Source organism: Erigeron canadensis, chromosome 7 (genome assembly GCF_010389155.1).
Source record: "Erigeron canadensis isolate Cc75 chromosome 7, C_canadensis_v1, whole genome shotgun sequence".
Taxonomy (NCBI): Eukaryota; Viridiplantae; Streptophyta; class Magnoliopsida; order Asterales; family Asteraceae; genus Erigeron; species Erigeron canadensis.
In genome coordinates, this window is record NC_057767.1 from 4559231 (window position 1) to 4583888 (window position 24658).

The window sequence follows — 24658 nt, forward strand, 5'->3', positions numbered from 1 at the left end:
AGATCCAGTTTTCATAAATTTCCTAATAATAAAAACATTATTAGTTTTTGACGTCAGTCCTCCGTTAAGTGTCACGTCACCCATGCACGTCATCATCTTTGCTTACATGAAATTGACTAAAACATAAAATACATAAAAACGGAATTAAAACGAAAATAAATAAATAAAAATTACATATATACCAATATATTACGTATATATATATATATTTCCCCCTTCTTTTAACTTTCTCTGTCCTCGATCCTATGACAAAAACAATTAATTAGATCTTCTATCTTCACAACATTGATAATAGTTTCAAGTCGATTAATAATAGTTTCAAGTCGATTAAACTTATATTTAAAAAATGTAAATAGCGAGCAAAACAAATTAATGAGCAAAACAAATTAAAAAAATAAAACCTTTTGTAGAAAAAAAGTCATGATCACTCTACAATTGACAACAAAATAAATTAAAAGAGTTAAAAAATAACAATAACAGAACAATTTAATATCAAATAATAAACAAATATGAACATAATACCAAAAAATAAATTAAAGTAATATTAAAAAAAAACGTATGTTTCTTTTGTTGAGAATCTATATAACCATGTTTTTATTAAAGATAAAAAGGAGAACAATGATGAAAATTGATTAATAAAAATTTATTTAAGTTGTATATATAATAACTTCTTGTGAGAGTTTTACAGATAATATATATCTTTAAAAGTTAAAAAATTTGCTTTTGATAGGAAAAGATTTATGATAGAATTTAAATATAATTATCTATTTAATAAGTTAAAAAGAAAAAAAATATATAGAAAAAAGATTAGAGTTAGATTAATTAATTAAAAAGGAGAATTATATAGGCTTAAGAAGGAAAATTATAGATGCCAAGTGTACCCCGACCTCTTATTTTAGTTATATAATTGATAGATGGTAAATTTTGGGTATAGAAGAAGTTATTTTGTCAAAACCAAAAGCTAGTAACATTCTAGCGGCTCTATCAAAATATAAGATATTTGATGAAATGTCACACATGGAATAGTTATGCTACCAAGTCACTTCCGAATCTTTTATGCCGATAAAAAAAAAGTCACTTCCGAATCTTATACTCTTATATTACAAGTGAAGTATATTAGTTATACTATCAAGTCACTTCCGAATCTTTTCTTCCGATAAAAAAAAAAAAAAAAGAAAAAAAAGTCACTTCCGAATCTTATACTCTTTTGTTACAAGTGAAGTATATTTTTTCTATGGTAAATTTTGGGTGTAGAAGAAGTTATTTCGTCGAAACCAAAAGAATATTCTAGCGGCTCTATCAAAATACACAGGTTGATCCTTTGGCATAATATATAGCTTTTCTTATATATATTTATATATATATAATATAATTTGAACATTTAAAACATACAAAAAACTTTAAGAAGTCTAATTTATCATATTATCTTCAGCATACAGTCAGAGACTCGATTAGTTAATGGATTCTCCGGGTCCTAGGAGCAGCAATGCCGTGAATGAAGGTATGGCCAGTGCACTTTATCCTATTCATTATATATATATGTGTGAGTGTTTCAAATTCTATATGGAACGACGCACCTAGAAATTAATCTATGAGTTAGCTTATGATAAGGAGTGATTGTAGCAGGAGGTTCATCACTAGTGCAGCAATATAAGCCACACCCTAGTCAGGTACCTATATCCAACTTTGTGACTACTAAGCTCATACTTGGTAGGTACTATGGTAACTATCATCTCTGGAAGAAACAAATGATGTGGCTCTTGGAGTACCATGATATGACTCGTTTCATTGACGGCACACCCATTCCCATGAATAAGTCCAAGGATCATACACTTGTCAAAGGATGGATCGTTGGGACGTTAACCGAATCTTTGGCTGCCGCTGTTTTAGACCTTGACACTGCCTATGAAATATGGGAGAAGCTTAAGTCAAACTACGATGAAACTCAAAGAAGGGACGTGGTTGAGGAATATGAATATCAGAAGGTGGAAAAGGCCGCGGATAATCAAGATGATCAGTTAAAGGATGATCATAAGTTTGATCAGATTGATGATGAAGACCTTCCATACGACATATCGAATAAAAAAGGTAATTAATTAATTAAGGTACGTGACGATTAATCTCTCATTAACTAATTAAAAACTGAAAATATACTTGTTCTTGTATGTAGTGACTAAGGTGAAGTACATACCATTACATAGAGCTATAGAGAGGGGAGATTGGGATAGAGCCCAACAATTTTTTAACGACAACGTAGCTATGTTAAGTGCTAAAATAAGCTGGGAAGGAGAAACCCCCCTCCACCTTGCGATTTACCAATCGCACAATAATCCCGAGTTTGTTGAAAATCTCATCAACAAAATCGAGACGACATCACTTCCAACTCTTGTGAATATTTATGGGTACACTACACTGCACTATGCTGCAACAGTTGGTAACACCCGGGTTGCAAAGATGTTGGTGGACAAAAACCCAATTTTGTTATTCGTTGCCAATAATGATCATGATTTGCCTCTACTTACCGCGCTTCGCAATTATCAAGAAAAAACTTTTCTATATTTGCTTCAAGAAACAAAATTACATATTGGGCTCTCTCAAAATGATGGTTGTCAAAATCCTTTTGAGGGCAAACAGGGTTCTTTGCTTCTATGTGGAGCAATCGGACGAGGATATTTGGGTAAGTTGTTTTAAATAATTAATTTGCTAGCTTTTAAACATTCTCAAGTACGATCTTAATAATTTTTTATATTTGGTCTTTATTTTAATTCAAAATTATATATACATAATAATGCAGATTTTGCATATGAGTTGATCTGCCAGTATCCTAACTTGGCTACATCAAACGTGGACAACAATCAAACACCATTGTGGTCAATTGTGAATAATCAAGACGTGTATTTAAGTTCAACACCCTACAACTCCTATCAACGATTTATCTATTCTTGTAAGCTTCTTAATTAACCCGCTATTATGTGCACCCATATAGGCAGTGGGAGTGCTCTAACAACAAAGAAAAACCAACCTAACTATATATCCAAAATCAATCTTTGTCTAAAAATTAGAAAATATTGTGTTAATGGTGCTTATTAACAAATACTGTACGTTTATAAGCATCCCCATTAATGATTGTTAAAAATATTGTAACTCGTTAAAAATATTGTAATTAACTCGTTTTTTTCCACCTTCAATTATGTCAATTGATCGTGATCTGACAAATAACTATTTTTATTATCAAGATATGACTACCGGGAACAACATTGTAGACAATAAAAATAAAGATAGCATGATCCCGGATATTGAGAACCCTGGGATATATAACACCAAGTGCAAGAGTAGCTACTGTTATACAGGTATCATATATTCCCGGCCTTGATCTTTATCATTAGTTTTAGCATGTTAATAGTGACGTTGTAGTTCCAAACCCATGCAACTGCCCTTAATTTATTTCTATTTAATAACCCATTTCCTTTGTTTTTATCAAGCTACCTAGCTACATTTTCATTCGATCCGGACAACTTTCTTTACGAAGCAACCACGTACCTTTAATTTACTTTTGTTTGCCAACTTGTTAATTAAGAACCCACTTTGTTCATATTAAAACTTCCATAGATCGATGTCATATTTATGGTGGTTTTGTTTGAACGTCGATCATGTGGTATTATTTTATGATATTTCATTTTTTGATCTCTTTGTATAGTAATCCGGAGGATTTATGCCACTATTTGGAAAGCTGCATTACATGGTAAGGAACCTTTTAAATATTTTCTTTTTTAAAGCTGGTAATACTACCGATTTTCTTCTAGAATGGATTTGCTGGATGGTATATAGGGATGGCTATAAACGTTTTACAGCCTATATTTTTCCATTTAATTAAAAACCTGCATGCATGCAGTGCCACACATCAGACGCATCCGAGAAGAAAAACTAAAACACAATAAAGGTATGATGATACTAGAGCGTATATGTGAAGAGATTTGTAAAATGGAGGATGCGAATCAGATTTGCGAACTTGTTGATGGGGCATTTAATACGGCTGTATTAAACGATATTCCGGAGGTAATCGAAACAATCGTTGGATTTTTGCCACATGCAATTTGGACTAGGAACAATGATCATTACCTTCCACAAGTTGTAGCAAGATGCCGTTCTGAAATGGTTTTTAGGTATTTGGAGGTGAATGGAAGAAATGATCTATTTCGGGGAGTCTATGACATGCAAAATAATGAAAATATTTTGCACTTGGCTGGAAAATCGGCACCTATGTCAAAACTCAATCTCATTTCTGGTGCTGCTCTCCAAATGCAAAAGGAGGTACAATGGTTTAAGGTACGTGAATATAATATTCTCCCTGTTTCACTAAATTTGTCCACTTTTAAATTTTAAAATTAAGTCAAACTCTACGAACTTTGACTATATATATTTTTATCTGTGTTATATAATATTCGATTAAAGTTATATGAATTGATTGTGTTTTAAATGTGTGTTTCATTGATTATATACGTTATGTTTTCTACCTGCCTCCAATTAATAAAGTTTCTATATGATAAGTACGTAGCTAATTAACATATGCATTGAATATATATTATTACTTACAGAAAATAGAGAAGTTTGTGCTTCCTAGTGCCAAAGAAAGCAGGAACCGTCAACGAGATACGCCGATTATGGTGTTCAGAGGAGAACACAAGGATCTAAGAAAAGAAGGTGAAGAGTGGATGAAAAAGACATCAGATTCGTACACAATCACGGCTGCCCTCATCATTACTATAGTTTTTGCAGCAGCCATTACCGTACCAGGCGGAAATGATCAAAATACCGGGATACCAATTTATGAAACAAAAGCCCCTTTCATCATATTTGCGGTCTCGGATGCAATCTCACTGTTCACATCCACTACGTCATTGTTGTTGTTTCTATCCATTCTCACATCTCGTTATCATGAGGATGACTTCCTCTACAAGTTACCTAAGCGATTGATATTTGGTCTAGTGATGCTTTTCATCTCTGTGACATCCATGATGCTCGCATTTAGCGCAACCCTATATATTATGTTTGGACAAGGAAGGGCATGGATCATAATTCCCATAGCTACATTAGCATGTCTCCCAATTGCTACATATGTGATGTTACAATTTCCGTTGCTTGTTGAGCTCATCTCTTCAACATATGGTCATACAATCTATCCTCAAAGATGTCGAGTTAATCTTGATGACTATGATTCAAATGGAATCCCAATAATGCGTCACGGCATATATGCGAGGTGAAGCTAGCTAGGGGTGTCGTCTAGTCAAGGGCCAAATACCTCTATGCCACATCACTAACTTTTATAACCTGCAAAAGCTAGCTGCCTCCATCCATCGATGTTCATGGCAGTTGTAGCGAGAACAAAAGGGAATGATGGCAAATGAATAAAGAAGAAGAGAGTCAATTTTTTTTTCATCACCGAATAACTGTGGCCACATGTTGGGTTTTTTTTTTTTTTTCTTTTTTTTTTTTTTTTTTTTTTTACAATAAGATTTAGTTTGTAAAAGTTTGTTAAAAGTTATTTTATCTTTCTCAATTCTTTTCCTTGATTTGATTGGTTACACATAAATTTGTAAAATTTGTTTGTAATTAGTTTGTAACTCTAGTATTGTTCCTTTAAATATATTCATCCCCATTTTGTTTTCTTTTTGCACTAACTAATAAACCCGGATTCAACCCATGCCGCTTAATTAAAAAGTTAAAACGAACAAATATGTAGACTTATGTATGTAATTTAGGAGAGTTTCATGTATGTCTGGTTCAACTCTATTTGTTTTTTTGGTTTGCTGGGAGGGGGTTTAGGAGAGTTCTTACACATACTGCTCGTAATTGTTGGATTCCTGCTTGGTTGTATGCACATGGACATGTTTAATAGGTTTAAATGACCTTTTTATTATGTATTGTCTAAAGTGTGTAATCTGGTGTCTGCTATTCTTTTCTAATTGTAACGTAGTCAGACGATATTCGACCGACATGTATGGTTACTAAAATATTTACACTCTCTATCTTTTGCCTCTTTTTGGCAAGAAATCCTTTTGGAAGCAACCTCTGTACCTTCATGTAGGGGTAAGGTTGTCTAAATTCTACCTCCCCCAAACTTGGTTTTTGCCGGATTAGGTATCGTTATTGTTGTTGTATGTAATTTGTTGTCAATATATTACGAGTATATTTTTTGATATGGAGCTAGCAATATACTTATAAAAATGAAAATTAATATATAAACTGATTAGGATGATGGGTGATGAAAAAGTAAAAAGTAATTAACATAAATCAATGGTAGATATAAAATTAAAATTAAAGAACTTAAGAAAAATAATTTATAGAAAATAAAGAGCTTAAAGAGTTTTTAAAAATAAAGAAAAACAATTATGACATCATAAATTTTTAGAAAATAGCTTAACAAAAAATGTTAGCATGCCACATAAGGAAAAAAGTTCTAGAAACAATTCTCTTTTATTAATATAAGAGATTTGTAATGATCCAAACCTTTTAAATCAAAATCGATTTTTTTTTTAACAGACTAATACTCCATATATTAGTCCACAGCAGACTAATACCCCACATATTAGTCTACAACAGACTAATACTCTATATATTAGTCTACAGCAGACTAATACCCTACATACTTCTGCACAAACCCATTTTGACCCAATAGTTCATTTCCACATATTAACAACTAGTAAAACTGATCACAAACACATTTAAACACTTGTTTCAAAACCGAGCTTCCAACGACTGATTAGCAACTTAATTTTGACATAAAACACCTAACATAATCTTTCCAAAAGTCTTCATACCATCAATTTATACAAATCAAGTTTATACAAGTAAATGGGTCAATAAACCAAATGAAAAATCTAGTTAACATTAGTATGACTATAAACAAGTCAAATGACCAAAATCTTGACATAACCACATATTTTATACCAAAATAGACTTGTTCACCCAAGAGAAAGGTTTATATCAAGAGCCATAATATTCCAAGGGATTGTCTACGCCATTACCCAAGTTGTCAATCTTCCAAGGTGGCCAAAATACCTTCAATAACAACTTTCACTACAATTTATCACTTGATCAAATCATTTCCCTTGCTACTATCAATTCCTATAAAAAGAATAATCAACTAAAACGTAAGCAACGCTTAGTGAATGCATACACATATAATCATAACCAAGCTATGTAAGCATTGTGCATCAAGCACCACATAAAGCCTAGCAAGCTAGCCTTATCATTCATAACAAACATCACACATACATTTTCAACATGGCCATGGACAATTTGGCTAGTAGGAATTTACCCACCTACTAGTTCTTTCATACAACATGACTAGTAGGAATTTACCCACCTACTAGTTCTTTCATACAATATGACTAGTAGGAATTTACCCACCTACTAGTTCTTTCATACAACATGACTAGTAGGAATTTACCCAACTACTAGTTCTTTCATACAACATGACTAATATGAATTTACCTACCTACTAGTTTTTTCAAACAATCAAACTACGGGTCATAGGAATTTACCCATCTATGACCTCTAATAACAAGAATATGATTATATGCATATACACTCACCTCAAACTTGGTTACTTGGCACTACAAGGCAAATAGGTTCAACAAATTATTCTTCACCACCTAGACATAAATCAACATACAAAGTATAAGCTTATATTTACCCCTTGACTAGTTCAACCTAGTCATATCCAATCACTAGCCTTCCTACACCCAAAACCCAACCCATTTGTCATTGAGTCTTATTTTCTTTAACAATAACACTAGGTAGTTCAACCTACCATTTTCATCAACAATTCAATAACTAGTCAAAGTTTATCTTTTCTCATAAACTATAATTATCATATGAACTTATCAATTACATATTCAAACTCGACTCATAACTCAATGACAAACTAGGTTATCTAAGGAATTGGGGAAAAATCACCATAATTCACTACAACAAAACATGGTTTTTAGGACACCCAAAAACGTCCTATAATGTTACTTTATAGGACCTTTCATTTAATAAGACCAACGGTAAAAGCGTTTCATGTAAGGGGGTCGTAAAAAGTCATGAAGGTCCTAACATCTCAAATAAGATTATAAAACCAATATAATGGTTACATAATAAGTCTATGAACAACTCAATTAAGGTTCTAATAAATACATATTGGGACACTTTTACAATGTTCTAAGATGTGGTTACTCATTTTTAATCTTTTGATACACATACAAGCATCCTTAAAAGTTATTTTATAGGACCCTTACCATGTAATATTATATATACTTTAGTACCAAGAAAAGAGTCCTAATATCTCAATTAAGATGATGAAACCAATTTTATGGTCGCATAATATGTCTACAAACAACCCAAATAGCGTCCTATTAAAAACATATTAGGACACTTTTACAATGTTCTACCTAGTTTTAATCTTTTAGTACACATATAAGCGTCCTTAAAAACTAGATAATAGGACCCTTGGTATGTAACATTATATATCTACTTTAGTACCAAGAAAAGAGACCTAATATCTCAAATAAGATTATGAAACCAACTTTATGGTCGCATAATGTGTTTATGAACAACAAAATTAGCGTCCTAATAAAACATATTAGGACACTTTTACAATGTTCTAACATGTTTAATAGGACATCCAAATAATGGTTTCTATCAAACAATAAACACACCACCAACATATATAAAATACGAATATATAGTTATTATGTATATAACCTCAAGTAATAATAGAAATAAAATTTTATTATATTTCAAATAAGCATGTTCATTACAAACACATTAAACATAAAAAAGTTATAACATTATTCAACATAAAGTCTTGTAAAATCTAACAAAAGAAATTAAAAGCAATGGAAAAGATGAGAAGCTAGCATAGAATCCCATGTTATTATGAATCCTCAATCTTCACGGACCACCTACAAATAAACCATTCTTGTATAAGCATTAAGGTACATGTTACTAAAATTATTAATAAAACAACTTAACAAATACATACCGAGATGAAAGGACAGGGCCATGCGATAGTTGCACCAATACAATCTTCAATTGTAGAAAATAATACATATGGTCTCACCAACATTTCATCTCTTTTTATCGGTACTTGAACATTTACCTCACACCATCCCTTTCCAATCTCTTTACCACCCACTAGCTCATTCGGGTCCAAGCTCTTCACCCATCCTTTTGCAACAATCTCTGTTGGGTTTAGAATGCTCTCAAGGAAAACCTCATTTCCAACCTATATTTTAATTTTCAACAATCAAACTCTAGTTAAAATAGTTCAATCATTTCACACAAAAAATGAGTAACAATAATAAACTGTTACACTAGCATGCTAACATTTTTATTTAAAAAAATAATATGAAATAAAGCATTAATTCTAACTATCTTACTACCAGACATGACATGAGTGAAATGTTATAGAACTCAATGTTGAAAATATCAAAAGAAAAGGCAGAAAACAAAACAGTTAAATTCATTTTCCGTAAAATGAAAACCAGATTAAAGATTAGATACCATTGGGATTAAGAGCAATAAGGCAGAAAGTAGAACTTAAAATATCTTCAAGACCCTAATAGGGGTGAAGGAAGATAGTCAATGGGATATAATCTTGCCATCATTTTTATTTATGCACTTGAGTAGCACTCCAAACCAGAACTAGGATTTCAGATAAAGGGTAATCATTTTGCGAACATACTGTAATAAAGATTAATTGGTGCATCTATTTGAAAAAATACTGAATTTACAAACAGATTTCCTATAACTTGTAGTCGTCACTGGTAGTTAACAGGTCATGAACAGAATACATGGGATGCAACAATCTTGTCATGTCGAAAGAATATAAATGCAGAAAAACTACCTGAAAAACTACCCTGTCCCCCTGAAGATTAAAACAGAAACTATCCGCCACTGTGTTCCACGTGTCATGTCGTATACTAATGATAATAAAAAGATCTAGTTTATCTTAACATACAATAAGAACATAACCTTGATCATTATACTTTCAAAACTATCTAAAATTCCAAGGCCTAAATCCATAATCTAAAAACATATATAACCTCTCTCTATATATATATATATACATACATGTATCTAATAATTTTGTAATCTGATTCAATAAAACCAACACTAAAACCCTAACCAGCAAAAAAAACATTCTGAACTACCTCCATTATGTCTCCATAATCTAAAAACATATATAACCTCCATTCTGAACTACCTCCATTCTGCCTCCATAATCCAAAAAGCATGTATTGCTAGCTACTGGCAGGGCTAATCCACCGCCAGCAAGTCACACGGCTTGGAGCCGTATTTGCATCAGCTATGTGTTCCTTGAACGCAACTGGAGCAGTCTATGCAGCGTTATTCGTTGTGGCCAATTGAACCCGATGATAACATATTCTAGGTGCCGATTAGCCATGTCTGCTATGCTCAAGTTAGCAGACTCACATCAGGCAGATGAGATTGAAAACATATGCAGCCGTCAATCATGGAAAGAAATAGGGTGTGACTTATGGCCTAAGGCAAAGTATATTGACTTATGCTCAAGTTGGAAAATGGAATTGAAAAATGGACCTATTTTTAAATAAAATTTTCAGACATAGCAAGGAGCTCTGCCTAATCACCTGTTTTTGCCTCATTTTCTTTATAATAGTAGATGTGGTTGAAAATTCTTTTGCAATATTAAATGTTTATCAAGAGATCATGCATAATCATCTACTACTCTATTTCCAGTATCCCGAATGAAACAAGCTAGTATAATTAACCATGAATATAAGTATATATTTCATATTGATACATCTGTTTTAATCCTCTTACGTTTGCATTTCAGCCTAGCCTACTTGTAAGATGCCAACATCGATGAAGTGTTCAACTTATTAAAAAGTCTGTTTTTTTGGTTGATTCAGGGCTAAACCGATATCGTATTGGAGACGTGCTCCAAGTGACTGGATTGCATAACCGAACCCCACAAGTGCGGTTCATTCTAAGCATAGAAAGCGACAAAACTAATGAAGAAGATCTTCATAAGAGCATCATGGCAGCAAAAAAACTTTTAGAACCGTACAATGTTCTACTTGTGGAATACACTAGTTATGCTGCCAGGACACTACGTCATATACTGGGAGATCAAACACAACACACCCTCAGTCCTAGAAAAGGTCACCTCCCCACTTGGCCCTAAGGTGCTTCAAGAATGTTGTATTCTATAGAAGAAGATCTGGATTACATATATAGGCGACTACGCACCAATGATATAGCTATTGGACCACTTGAGATAAGAGTGGTGAAGTCTGGCACGTTTGAGTCCCTAATGGACTTGTTTATCAAACAAGGAGTGTCCATTAACCAGTATAAAACTCCGCGATGCATTAAATCGGATGTTGCACTGAAATTGCTCAACTCTAATGTGAAGGCCTGCTTCATTAGTCCCAAAATCCCACTTGGGTTCCTCTATAAATCTAACTAGCTAATAATAAACAAATTCTCCCTTTAGCTTGGGGAATTTGACTAGTATGATGCTATGACACTTAAAACAATTTTTTCTAAGCTAATAGTTTACTACCCTTTAAGGGATCTCACTAGCTAATGATCTTTATCGTTGAAGAAGTATATCATGTAATCTGTACTCGATACTCTTGACTACTTATTAACTTTAATAATATATGTTTTCACCTTGTTATGTACATATAGTCCTTGTTAAGATACTGCCAAACCTACATGTTTTCTCCCTGTAATGTACACATAATACTCCACACTAATGCATAAAATGCAAGGTCAAGTCAAGGTCAAAGTCAAACCTATAAGTAAAAGTCAAAGATAGTAACTAACTCCAAATATATCCTAAACTGCCATAACAAATGTATGTCTAAAAGTAAAACAAGCAGGCAAACACAGCCAAAAAAGTAGACAAATATAACACAATATATAGTGGACATATGTTAACAAGTAAAACTAGCTGGACAAGCAAATGATGAGCAAAATATTTCCACAACCATTTTATATATTAAGCATAAACTACTATCTAGTTAAGAACAATCCTGTAAAGTTAATTCAGTGAACATTCATCCAGTAGTACTATTATGATAGGGGTTTATGTCTATCGTTTCAATTGTAATTTATCAATTCATGTAAAAGGCAGAACATTAATGAAAAGAAACATACCCGTAAACGTGGAGGTCCATTGGTTGCAACAGGGCAATGTGATGCGGAAGGCGGAACACTGGAACCATCCATCGACTCATTCATCTTTGCTTGGGCTCGTAACTGGACCACTTTACTAGTAAGTTCTTCACATTGAGTATGTGAATAAATATAAGGGATTTATCATAAATGGTTTCAGATTTCACACAAAAGACCTAGAGGAGAATAGGAAAACACAAAACAGTGGAGTTATGCTTGACGCCATGACAAATAGCTTCTCGAGTGCCAGAGATAACAATCCTATCGTAGGTGATGTAACTTACTACGGGGTTTTGAATGATATCATTGAGTTGCAGTATGTTGTTGACAAGAAAGTAGTTTTGTTCCATTGTGATTGGATCTCAAATGGTTCAAGGAAAAAAGAAGATGAGAATGGGTTTACTCTACTTAATTTTAAAGGTTTGAAGCCTCATAATGAGCCTTTTATACTAGCTTCTCAAGCACAACAAGTATTTTATGTTGCAGATCCCGTTGACAAGGGATGGAAAGTTGTGATCAAGACAACGCCGAGAGATTATTATGACATGAATGAACAAACATGTCTTGATGATGTGGAATCGCATTTGCAAAGTGAGACATCTATGGGTCCTCAACGTGATGAATATTTGAATATTGAGTTGGTTAGAAAAGGTTTAAAGGGAACTGTTGTTGACAATAATACTTACTATACTAGCTAAATAGCTCGATGGTTTTTGTAACACACAGAACTGTTGCTAAAAGTGAAGACCGTTCCTTGAGGTCTGCACTTTGTTTTGCACAATATGTTTATTAGTATGTTTATTTGTTTATACATAGTACATGCCAAATGGTATTGATTTTAGGATGTCCTTATGTTAAGAGGAAATTGGTTATGGTTTACTTGTTTTAATTATATTGAAGATGTATGAATCCCAAAATTGATTTATATTTTGGTTAGTAGTGATTCTGTTACCATTATGCGCATACATCAAAAAAAAATTATTTTGGATTTTTGGCATTCCAAGTCTTGGCCAAATTATATTTTTGCTCAGATTATTTGCTTTAGGTTGCTTTTTAACTAAATGCAGGATGGCCACAAGTGCAATCAGCAAGCAATACATGTGTGTTCTTGAATCCATGAACTCCAAAAATGGAAAACCTTCTAAACAGGTGAATACCATTGCCCTTATATATCTGGATTTTAAAACAATAACTGTTGTAGTGAAACTTAATTTAGTTGCGCAATAAATATCTATATAATACATCATTAGATGTATTTATATGATTTGAAGGTCATTTAGATAGTCACAAAGACGCAGGTAGCCTATTTGACCTTTGTAGGAGTATTTGAGTGATTTTTTAAGTCCCATATGATATCTGCACTTTTAGATATGATTTGGCATATACTATTAGTCCATATGATATCTGCACTTTTAGACGTTTGACTCGTAAGAGAGTCAACTGTTGGAATTTGAATGCTTAATCTGATTGAAATGTTACAGTTGGAATTTATCGCTCTATAGTATATGCCATTTTATGTATCAATATTAATTAAAGGTCATTTATAGAGTCTTGCATATATCAACTATCATATGGTTTATCTCATAATCAGTTGGGTATACTCTAAGGCCTCAGTCTCGAGCTTTCACCCGTTTTTTGTTCGTGTTAGCTTAGCTGGTTTGGTTATATTGTATATATTTAATGTATTTCAGTTTTCTATGGTTGGAGTTTCGATGGAGTGGGAAGGATTTCAGGACTAGATTACAATTAGGCAAATGACTAATTATTTCATCATCTTTGTGAGATTGTATTACTTAGATCAGGTGTATCAAAATCCTACTATGACCTAAGTTGTTTCTACTTGTTTATATTCAATTGCTGACAATTCATTTAGTTTTGTGATTTGGGCTGTCGAAATGATTCGTTTTGTGTTTAGTTGGACTGGTGCACAAAACAACGTAACCTTGTCAGACTATAGATGCACTGCGCAAAGCCTTCATGAAAATTGTTTGATTAAATGGCTGAATGGAAATACATGTCGCTAGTGTTTGGATGAAACTATTACTTGGTTGCTTCCCTACCGAACCAATTCTGATCAGTATTAGTTTGGCTCGGTATTGATTGTGTACTTGCTTGGTTATTTGCTCAGTTATTTGCTTGGTTCATTACCATCTGTTAGGTACTGCTTGTGTTGCTAAGTATTTGCTTCTCGGTATAAGTTTGTTGCTCAATCAACTAATTTTCTTGGTTTTTTTAAACTAGCCGAAGAGCGAGCATAATCTTCTCGGTGAATTTGAGTTCAAAGTGAAAACTGGGCCAATTTTGCTTAGTATTAATAGGTTGTTATTTTTGTCAAACAACCCCGCCTATTTTCTGATCAGAATATTTTGCTCAGCCGGTGATACTTGTTAGTTGCTAAAATTGTTTTGATGACCAGGATCTAATGTTAAACGAGAAGCACAACATACCCAAATGAGTGATGTACATGCCCATAAATTGAAAGGAAAGGATCAGCTGAACCATTCAAAGTTTCAAGATGAAAATGGACTATCTGATGTGGATGTTACAGAATCAGCAAAACTCAAAAAGATTAGAAAGTATCGCAGAAACAAAGCAGGTTCAAAAGCTATGCTGGATGTTGAAGTTAATAATGGACTATCTGGTACAGGATTGGGAAAGCGACCATCTTGCCCTTTTGTGTGAAAGCATGTACAGTAGCTAAACGTTGATGGAATAAAATGAGGTTTCAATGTCCAGGTAAAATCTATAGATTGAGAAATAAATGCATCCATTTTTGGTCTTAGTTGTAGATGGGGAAAGATGTCGTCTCCTTTTTTAGCTGGGCTGTGGAGCCAGAAATGGAAGAAAGGAAACTGGTACAGATTCTTTTTAACCTACAATTTTATGAGAAAAATAAAGAGACGCATAACTTTCACAATTTTTGTTTTAATTTAGAGAGATTGGAGAGGCATGCTTTTTATTTTGAGGTCATCTGGGCTGATTTCTAATGTGCATATAATATAGCAGCATATTATCTCAAATCAGTTTGTATAGGCTACAGTTTAGCTATGTTTGAACAACCGTTTACTTGACAAAGCCACTTGCTCTATTATCACTTCTACTAGTGTCGAGATGTGTGGGTTGGGTAATAGGTCACACACATCTGGGTAAAAATCTTTCATTTTATGATACAGGATGAAAACAGGCCAATTTATTTGATAAAACAGGACCATTCGACCCAAGTTTTAACCTCTTTTTTAACCCGTTCTCAATTTAGCTAAGTTATTTGATAGGAACCATTCCACCTGATTGAGATCAAAGTATCAAACATTACTTGGTTTTATTCATTTCTGACTCTGAATCAAAATTGTCTGTCTATAATCACTTTGTTTGGTGAGGCAGATGAGATTTAAGTCGATATTTGTACTGTCATTAGCATTACTTCAAGCTGGTTACTACAGGCGATTGAGTTAGTCAGTTCTAAAGTCACGTAAGCTCGTTCTGGATGTTGTTAACTAGACCAGCTCTCGGTTCTTTAACAAATGTTTTCTAAGAAGTATTTGAATTGATAATTAATTATTTCTGTTTATAAACATTGAAATATGAAGTGGTATTATGGTTCATGAATTGAATTAGTGGTACAAATGATATAGATTTTAAAATATGTACCGAGTGATTAGCTGTACACCAAATTACCTCAACACTTGCCATTGGCAATGCTTGAAAGGATATAAATAATAATGAGAGAATAAAGAGTATATTTGCGATTAAGGTGAGTGAAATAGAAGGATATGAGACCTATTTATAGAGCTCAAGCTACATATAGAGGTTCACCTTTTAGTTATTTGAGATGAGATCTTGTGCAACATAATTCGTGTGCACATTTTAGGTTTTCTTTTTGTTTTTTTGAACATTTTAGTTGTACATATATTGTTCTTACTTTTAATTAATTGTTTCAGGTTGAATCAGTTGCAAACACTATGCCAGCAACTGAGAAGGTGGTACAACCCACTCCAGAAGCACCAAAAGAAGTCGAGCCAGTTGCACCTATACCAGAGCCATATGTGGTCGATCAAGAGCTAAAAGAAGCAGAAACCGTCGTCTATACTACTCCTCCGCTAGTGGAAGAGCCTGCAGCAGCCACCCCCCAAGTCGTGACTAAAGCCAACGCTGATGTGGTGGAAGAGCCTATTAACGTCGAAGTAGGGGAAACAAAAGAAGAGACGGCGACTCAAGAAAAGGTGAAGACGGATGATGAGGAAGCCTTGGTCAAGGAAGAAACTCCTACTGTGACCAAAGAGGAAGTCGTCCCTGAAGAAACTCCAGGGACGAAAGAGGTAGTTGTCCCAGAGGATGCGCCAGTGACCGAGGAAGCTAAAGAAGTCGTTGAGAATGGTGAAATGCCAACTGAGGTTGTTGCGACCACTGAAGTTGCAGCAGAGGAATAGAGTTAAAAGATCTCAGAATTGGATATGTTATATTTATGTTATAACTTCGGTTTTTCGTATGGTCGAAATTTCGGTTTTCTAATTTCTATTTTGTCATGATTGGATTATAAGGAGTGGGCCGTTGGGCACCACTTTGGTCTAAATTAATATTAAATTTAGAAGTTTATTTTGTAATACCCCTAAAATATCGAGTTGATTAATAATATTAATGAGTATGATGTGGACTTAGAATTTGTAATAATTATGTAAAGAAAAAACTTATTCAGTTAAAAGATTTGGATGCAAATTGTTAGTACTAAAATTGGTACACAAGCTATCTTTTGGTTCTTTCTGCACTGAAAATCTTCTTAATTATATCATAAGGATTGAATTTTCATGAAAATATTAGTATCTTTTCCCGACTCATCCCGAATTGAATCCTCATAACCGTTCTTGGACTTGTACATCCATTGACATGTTCATAATTGATAGATCTGAATAGATGCATTGCCTTATAACTTGATCAAATCAACAAGCTTTATGTTTGTGAAAAGTTCTTTAAAGAAGTAGTCATTGCAATATCTTCTTTTGGACCCGAAAAAACTGAGTATGCATCATGAAAAAAATGTATACATAACAAATTGATGAATGATGAAAACAAATTTACCTAACATTTTTAAGGTTACAAAGTTTAAGTGTCAAATATCCTATTAAATTATGTTATAAAATAAATCTCTAAGGAATAAGCATTAATTCTATAAAGTTGATGTTAAATTACTTAAATATAAAGTGTCCTATTATGGTGTATTATAATAAAACATAACTAATAAGAGTCCTATAAAAGTTATAGTTAATAAAACGTTTGACGAATTAGCGTTTTATAAAACTGATGTTTTATGACTCAAATATCAAGTGCCCTATTATAGTATATTATAATAAAGCCACACTGGTTAAGCGTCCTATAATGGTTAAAGTTTTAAGACGCAAGTTTCAAGTGTCCTATTAAGTTATTGTGTGATAAAATTCTAGCAAATAAATGTCCTATAAAACTGATGTTTTATGACTCAAATATCAAATGTCCCATTACGATGTATCATAATAATACCACAATGATTAAACGTCCTATAAAGGTCAAAGTTTTAAGACCCAAGTGTCACATGTCCTATTAAGTTATATTCTAATATGACTTCGACAACAAAAGGTCATATAACATAGAGTTGTTATGACTTTAGTACCAAGGGTCCTATTAGGTTGTGTTATAATAGGACCTCAGTGTTCAAGTGTCCTATTACATTATCACATAAGAGGACACTACCAACTAAACGTCTTATAAAGTAATTTATTAGGATCCATATTTTAAGTGTCCTATTAAGTTATATGATAATAGGACACCAAAAAGTCATCCATCCTATTGAATAACTTCTTAGGACACCTTTTAAGTAGCATATGTTATATAAGGACCCTAAACGCTCATCCGTCCTATTAAATAGTTTTTTAGGACACTATTTTCATAGCGTCCCACACAAAGGGTCCTATAAAGCCCTTTTTGTTGTAGTGATTCAATTTCTATCAAAAACCCCCAAATTGATTCACTCCATGAACCCTAATTTCAAAAGAAATATGAAGACTAGATTAATGGAAATCAAATATAAGAAATTTCAAGACTTGAATTGGAAATTCTCCTTCTTCTTTTTTCCTTTAAAATTTCGGCCACCACCCCTCTTTCCCACTCAAAACCCTAACTTTAAATTCCTTGATTGAAGATTAAAGATGGTGATGATTATTATTGTAATTTCTCTCTTTTACTTGGATGAATTAATCTTCAAAATTTGATGGAAGTAAGAAGAAGATTTAGAGAAGTTCTTGGTGTAGTGAACAAGAGAAAAAGAAAAATGAAATCATGAGTCATAGGAGGTGGGTGACTGGCAATCCATGGGCTTGCCACGCCCCATAACACTTTTGTGGGTATTTTTACCCACTATCCGCTAAAGTTCCAACTAAATTAACCCCATAACCAAAAATAAAATATTAGAAAATTAATTAAATGTCAAAACTATGAAAAGGGTTAATATTATATTACCATAAAATATTGGGGTATTACAAGATTGGTCTTTTTGTCCTCATACAATCGTTATTTAATTTAAATTTCTTTTATTAATTTTTATTTTGTTTTTGATTATTTCTGTTTGTATTAGGAGGTGTTTGATAAGAGTGAATTATATAGAATGAAAATATAATATAGAATAAAAATAGTGATAAGGAAAATGCGTATTTAGAACGAGAATAAATTCTATTGTTTGGTACCCATAGAGAATGAATATAAAAAAAATAAAGTTTAAATAATAATAAATTTAGTACATATAACATAATAGGAAAAATTTGTTCTCATTCATTCTCTATAATTTGTAGCGAATTGAAAAAATGAAATTTATGATCGCTTATCCAATCTCAATTTCATTCTCCGATGCAATCAAACAAAGGAAGTCTTTTTGTAACATCCATTATCAAAAAGTACACTTTATATAAAACTTAGAGTTAAATGTAAATAAATAAATAAAGACTTATTGTAATTTAGCTATCTTATATGTTATCTATTATGAATAAGAGAAAAGTGAGTACAGGGTTGTTATGCATCCAACTTAGGTGAAAAACCCTTACATACCAATATTTTAATATTTTGAATAAATGTTTGCCCCAACCTCCCACCCCCCATGATTTTTATGGTTTAAAAAAAGGTATGTGGAAGGTTTTTCACCTAGCTTAGGTACCTAACAACCTCATATTTAGATCTGACAAAATGGATGGGTAGGGCGGGTTTGGGTAACGGGTCAATGCGGGTGTGGGTCCAAGCGAGTCATTTTTGAAATGCGGGTCAAAACGGGTTGGGTGCGGTGCGGGTCAACCCGCATTTTTTAATCTATCATTTTAAACACTTTATTATTTTATTTATAAAAAATTACCAGTAAAGATATAATAAAGTATAAACACTTTATGTCTGTATGTATGTGACTCCGCTTATTTCCCTTTGCAACTTGCTGTTGCCCTCCCCCATCCCTTCTCATTTCCTTTTTCTCTCTTTTTTTTCTTTCGACGGATTGCTTCATTTTTATGTTTATTAAATATTAGATATTAATATTTAGTTCTGTAGACTTATTAATTATTGATCTTTATGACTTTATCATCGCTAAGTTTGAAAAGTCCAAAGAGCGCAGACTAGCCACGAAGCTTGGATATGGTTTCCCGATCAGAGATCCATGGATCACAGACGGTATCTCCCCATGGCCTTTCGCCTCTGGGTTGAAAACCCTTGCCTTTCTTACTAGATTTCATGTTGATGGGGAAGGCTTGGCAAAGAAGCTTGTGTCGGAAGAGAAAGAGAAGTGGAAAACTAAGCTATTCGGGCTTAATTTGAACTTGATTGAGGAGATTTTAGATTAGTCACTCCATTCCATGATAGTGCACACAGATTCTTCTTTCATTTGCAATTCCTTTCGGGTCGGAAACGTGGGCTGCTGGTGGGGCTGTGCCCCTTCTCCGTCTTCTTCCGCTTTACAACCGGAATAAGGAACCTTAGAATTCACCCCGATGAAAAAATGGGATTTGAGAGGCTAGCGAATCGGAATTGTATGGAATGTTTAACTCCTGCGTGAGCTTTCCGATCAACCAATCCCCTATTTCAGGGACATCTGTGTTAGGTAGGCCCAGGGATCACTGATTAGTCGAATGAGCCCATCCCTCTGGCATATCATATGTTGGTCGATCCGGCTGAGAAGAATTTACTACGCAAAAGAACGGAAAAAGACACTTGTCCAAGATTAGCTAGAGCTTTCATCCCCGAGTTTACTGACTGACTAAGATAGGAGAAAGCAGAACCAGACTGCCAACGATCTGACGATAGAGAGTCCTCATCTTGTAGACCCACTCTCAGCTAATAGGAATTTCCTTCTGCCTTTCTAGTCTCTAGTCATAGGGCTCAGCTCAGTGGGTAGGCAAAAAGGGGCTGGTAACAATCGACTCTTTTTTCCATTCATAAAAAATAGAGGAGAGGAAGAGTCTAGCACTACACCAATAATTGACAAGCTGAATAAGCCGGGTCAACTTCACCCTCTGCTGCGGATGGAATCGACCTAAGAAAGAGAGACTAGACTGGGTATCAAAAGAAGGGATCAACAGGTCTCGACAGAGCCTGCATTTCGATCCGTCTACATACCTACACGAGGATCCACCTTTACCAAACAGCCTTCCCCACCCCACTACGGGCTATGTATTGCGATATAGATCTAAATCCTTTCCTGGGAAAACAAGTTATGGGTCACCATTTCGGGAAATGGAATAAATAGCTCGGTCAACCCTGTAACCATCTAAATAATGAGTATGAACAACGAACTGCCGTTGTCTATTCCTCATACATGGATACATAGTGGTTGGCTGTACTTTATTGGTAGGGGGCAAGCCTGGGACATGTGGTTCCCATCTCGTGAGTAGCTCATTATACAAAGGTTATGTGTTCGTCGTAATAGAAGACGTATTTATGGCCCCTTATGCTTACCCATACTAGTAGTAGAAAATGCTCGAATTAGATGTACATACGCCTTTCAACAATTGATTGCTTTTTTGTGTAAGTTTTTGCTCTTTATCTCATTTACTATTATTATTTATTTTATTTTATTTTCAGAATATATATATATATATATAAAGCTGGGTATATATAAGATTAAATCTAGAAAATGCTTTTCTAAATTTTATAAGGTTCATGTTGATGATAATAAGTTAATAACTGTGATTTAACTTTATTTTTCATTTTTGGTTTCATCATGAATTAGGTGTGATGTGTAAACCCGTTTGACCCGCTCAAGAGTTTCAAGACTTAGTTAGAATACCCAATTAGACCCGCATGCTGATTTTAGGGATGTCCATTCAAACCCACATGACTAGAAAAGTTACCTAAATATACCCAGATTTTTTTGTTTGGGTAAATATTATATGAATTTCTATATAAGGTAATTAAATATAAGAGAAAATTACATTTTTAGTCCCTTAACTTGGCAAGATTCATAATTTTTGCCCTTAAGTAAATTAATTACAAAAAAAACCTCTAAAGTTGGTCCTTCTTTTCATTTTACACTTTGCGACCTAACAAAGTCCAAGTTTGGCCGTTAGCCCTTACATATTATGTATCATCTATTAAATAGGTATCCTTTTGGTCGAAACTTACCAAGAAGTTCTATTATACCAATTTATTTTCTTGAATCAATAAATGCAGAAACATAGGTCAAATGCTGAAATCATGGAGCACCTTAGATTCTTCACGGAAAAATATAGTTGTTGGTACAAAACTCTAAAATTACAACAACATGATGAATCTGCTGAAACAGAAAAGAAAATCAAATGTAAATTGTAAACAAAAAGGACAAAGTGACTTACATTGTAACTTTAATCATTTAATTGATTAAACACAGTAGGAAAAGAAACATCTTCAAGAACCCCCATCATCTGAAGTCGATAACCTTCCTACTTTTATCCCTTTGGACGAAAACCTGAGGCTGTCTCCTCCACAGTTTCCAAGTTCTAATCTTGTTTCCACTAATCTTTCATTTCAAGAAACCAACAAAACCACACACAATAGATCAATAAAATGGAAAATGTTACACAAATCAAGTGAATTGCGGCTAAATGTTGAATTCTTTTCATTAGAGATATGGCATTGATCACTGGTACATCAAATCACATAACACAATTAACCTTATAATCATTATCGAAAGAAAATTAGCCATCATATTTGAACTCTCTATATGTACAACAAATAGTTGTTGCTATAGAAAACTTAGAGATAGAAACTAAGGTACGCAAATTCACAAGATAACATATGTGATCAGTATATCGATCATATGCATCATGTGTAACTTTCTACACGGCACATTTTACAAATTCCAAGTCTGCTAGCAATTTGATACACAAAGCCCCAACTTTCACAGATTCTGCCAGTACTATGTTAATGTGATCAATTTCTGACATGAACTTCGTACTATCAAAATTACTCCGTATTTAGCATGATGAAATGCGTGTTCTGACTTTTCAACAATTAAGTAATAAACGTTTGACAAAACTGCAATTGGGATATGGTAATAATAATCTTAAGAATATAAATTCTGCTATATAGCCCGAAGTCACAAAATGGATTATAAGTTAATGTTCAACCTACGTGGATTGTAAGTGGATGCTTCTATATTTTTATTTTACAATGCAGTAAATTGATCATGATAGTTCGTACCCGAAACAACTACGAGTAATATATAACACTCGAACTAAAAACTGAGATGTAAAATACCTAGTTATATACGGAGCAACAAATAATATAGAGAACCCCACAAAATACAGGGGAGGGCTCGAAAACATAAATAACCAATAAAGAGTAAATATCATATTCATCCCTATTAGATCATCTAAATATTAAATATACCCAACTCAAAGTAAAAATACAGTATATATCCATTTTAAATGTAATAATATCAAATATATCCATTTTTAATATAATAATATCAATCATGCCCATACTAAATATGAATAGGTAAATATTCATTTGGAAACTATAATTATAACCTATTTAAAGAGTTTTTGTGTGAACAGTAACATTTTTGTCATTATCTTCCGATTAAATTAAATATAGTGACAAACACTATCATATACGAGGCTTGGTGTAGTGGTTTGTGGTTTCACTTGAAGGAAGGGAGGTCACAGGTTCGAAAGCCTCCCCCTTGCCTTCCTTTATATTGCTTTTTTTTTTTTTTACACTTTGCCTCCTCCTTTGTTTCTTTTTTCTTTTTTGCCCCCTTCTTTTTTCCTTTTTTTCTTTTTGCCCTTCCTGTTTTCTTTTTATTATGTTTACCCCTTAACTTTATATAATTTGTGTTTTTTTTTTCGAATCTTTTTTAACATTTGTGTTTTATAACTTTTTTTTACACTTCACATTTTATTCTTTTATAGTTTTTTAAAATGTTATATATTTTATTCAAATGGTATATATTTTGTTTTTATCTTATTTATTTTATCTTTTTTATTTAATATTCGTTCTTATTTTTAAATGTTTGGTTTTTATACCTTATTCACATGTAACATTTGATTTTTTTATTCAATTTTTCATTTTGTTTTCAGATTCCTCTTTGTTTTCTTTTGTTCTCTTTTTTATTTTTTGGTTTTAGTATATTTTTTTGTTTTTTTCTAACATTTGGTTATCCCCGGCCACGGCCGGGTATAACGCTAGTTAAGTTGAAAATGAAATGTGAAACTTTAGTCGCATAGTTTTTCCTCTTTTCATTCTCCTTCTTCCCACCATCCGCTGCCACAATCACCATCATTGTTGCCACCGACCCACAATATCACCTCCATCTTCGATCACCACCATCTTCGAGGTCGAAGTCTGGGCATGGCTATGGGCGTCGTACCGCATAGCTATCACCGGTCACTCGCATCACTAATCACCGATTCTATCTACGCTTTTATGAATTCCCTTGAGGGCGTAACTTGACCGTAGCATCACCAGTAAAGATGACGACGACGTTATTGGTTGTGGTGGCAACTATAGATAGTGGTGGTAGTGATGACAACAATAGTGGTGGTGGTGGTGGCAGCATGGGATGGTTGTGGCATCGGATGCTGATTGTAAGCATACTTGACATGTTTAAATTTAAAATGGACATATTTGATATTTTTATATTGGAAATGGATATATTTGATCATTTTCATTTAAAATGAGTATATTTTATATTTTTACATTTAAACTGTGTATATTTGATATTTCTAATTTGATTGGGCATATTTGATATTTATATATTTTAGTAAAGGTAAATATTAAATTCACTCATAAATAAATGTTGTTTAAAAAAACATAATAAATTATTATATCTATAAAAAGAATATCTTCTTATTTTTGTAAATGTTGTAAGTTGTGTAATATTTACACATAACACTTCTTAAAATATTTTTATCTACACTACACTCTAACATTAATAATTAAATTATACCATTAATCATTGATCTTT

At 33.2% G+C, this 24658-nt stretch overlaps 1 protein-coding gene across 1 annotated transcript; it reads left to right on the forward strand.

Moving 5' to 3' along the window:
• The first annotated feature begins 2259 nt into the window (after window positions 1-2259).
• LOC122608793 lies at window positions 2260-5462 on the forward strand. Its single transcript, XM_043781876.1, has 6 exons — window positions 2260-2677; window positions 2795-2944; window positions 3237-3350; window positions 3698-3742; window positions 3893-4326; window positions 4596-5462. The coding sequence occupies exons 1-6, from the start codon at window positions 2260-2262 to the stop codon at window positions 5259-5261; spliced, it is 1827 nt and encodes a 608-aa protein (XP_043637811.1). The 3' UTR covers window positions 5262-5462.
• Window positions 5463-24658: the final 19196 nt, after the last annotated feature.

Coding starts and splice junctions, on each gene's coding strand:
- LOC122608793 (XM_043781876.1), top strand. CDS start 2,260: ATGTTAAGTGCTAAAATAAGCTGGGAAGGAGAAACCCCCCTCCACCTT. Junction 3,351..3,697: donor GAGTAGCTACTGTTATACAG/GTATCATATATT, acceptor CTCTTTGTATAG/TAATCCGGAGGATTTATGCC. Junction 4,327..4,595: donor AGGAGGTACAATGGTTTAAG/GTACGTGAATAT, acceptor TATTACTTACAG/AAAATAGAGAAGTTTGTGCT.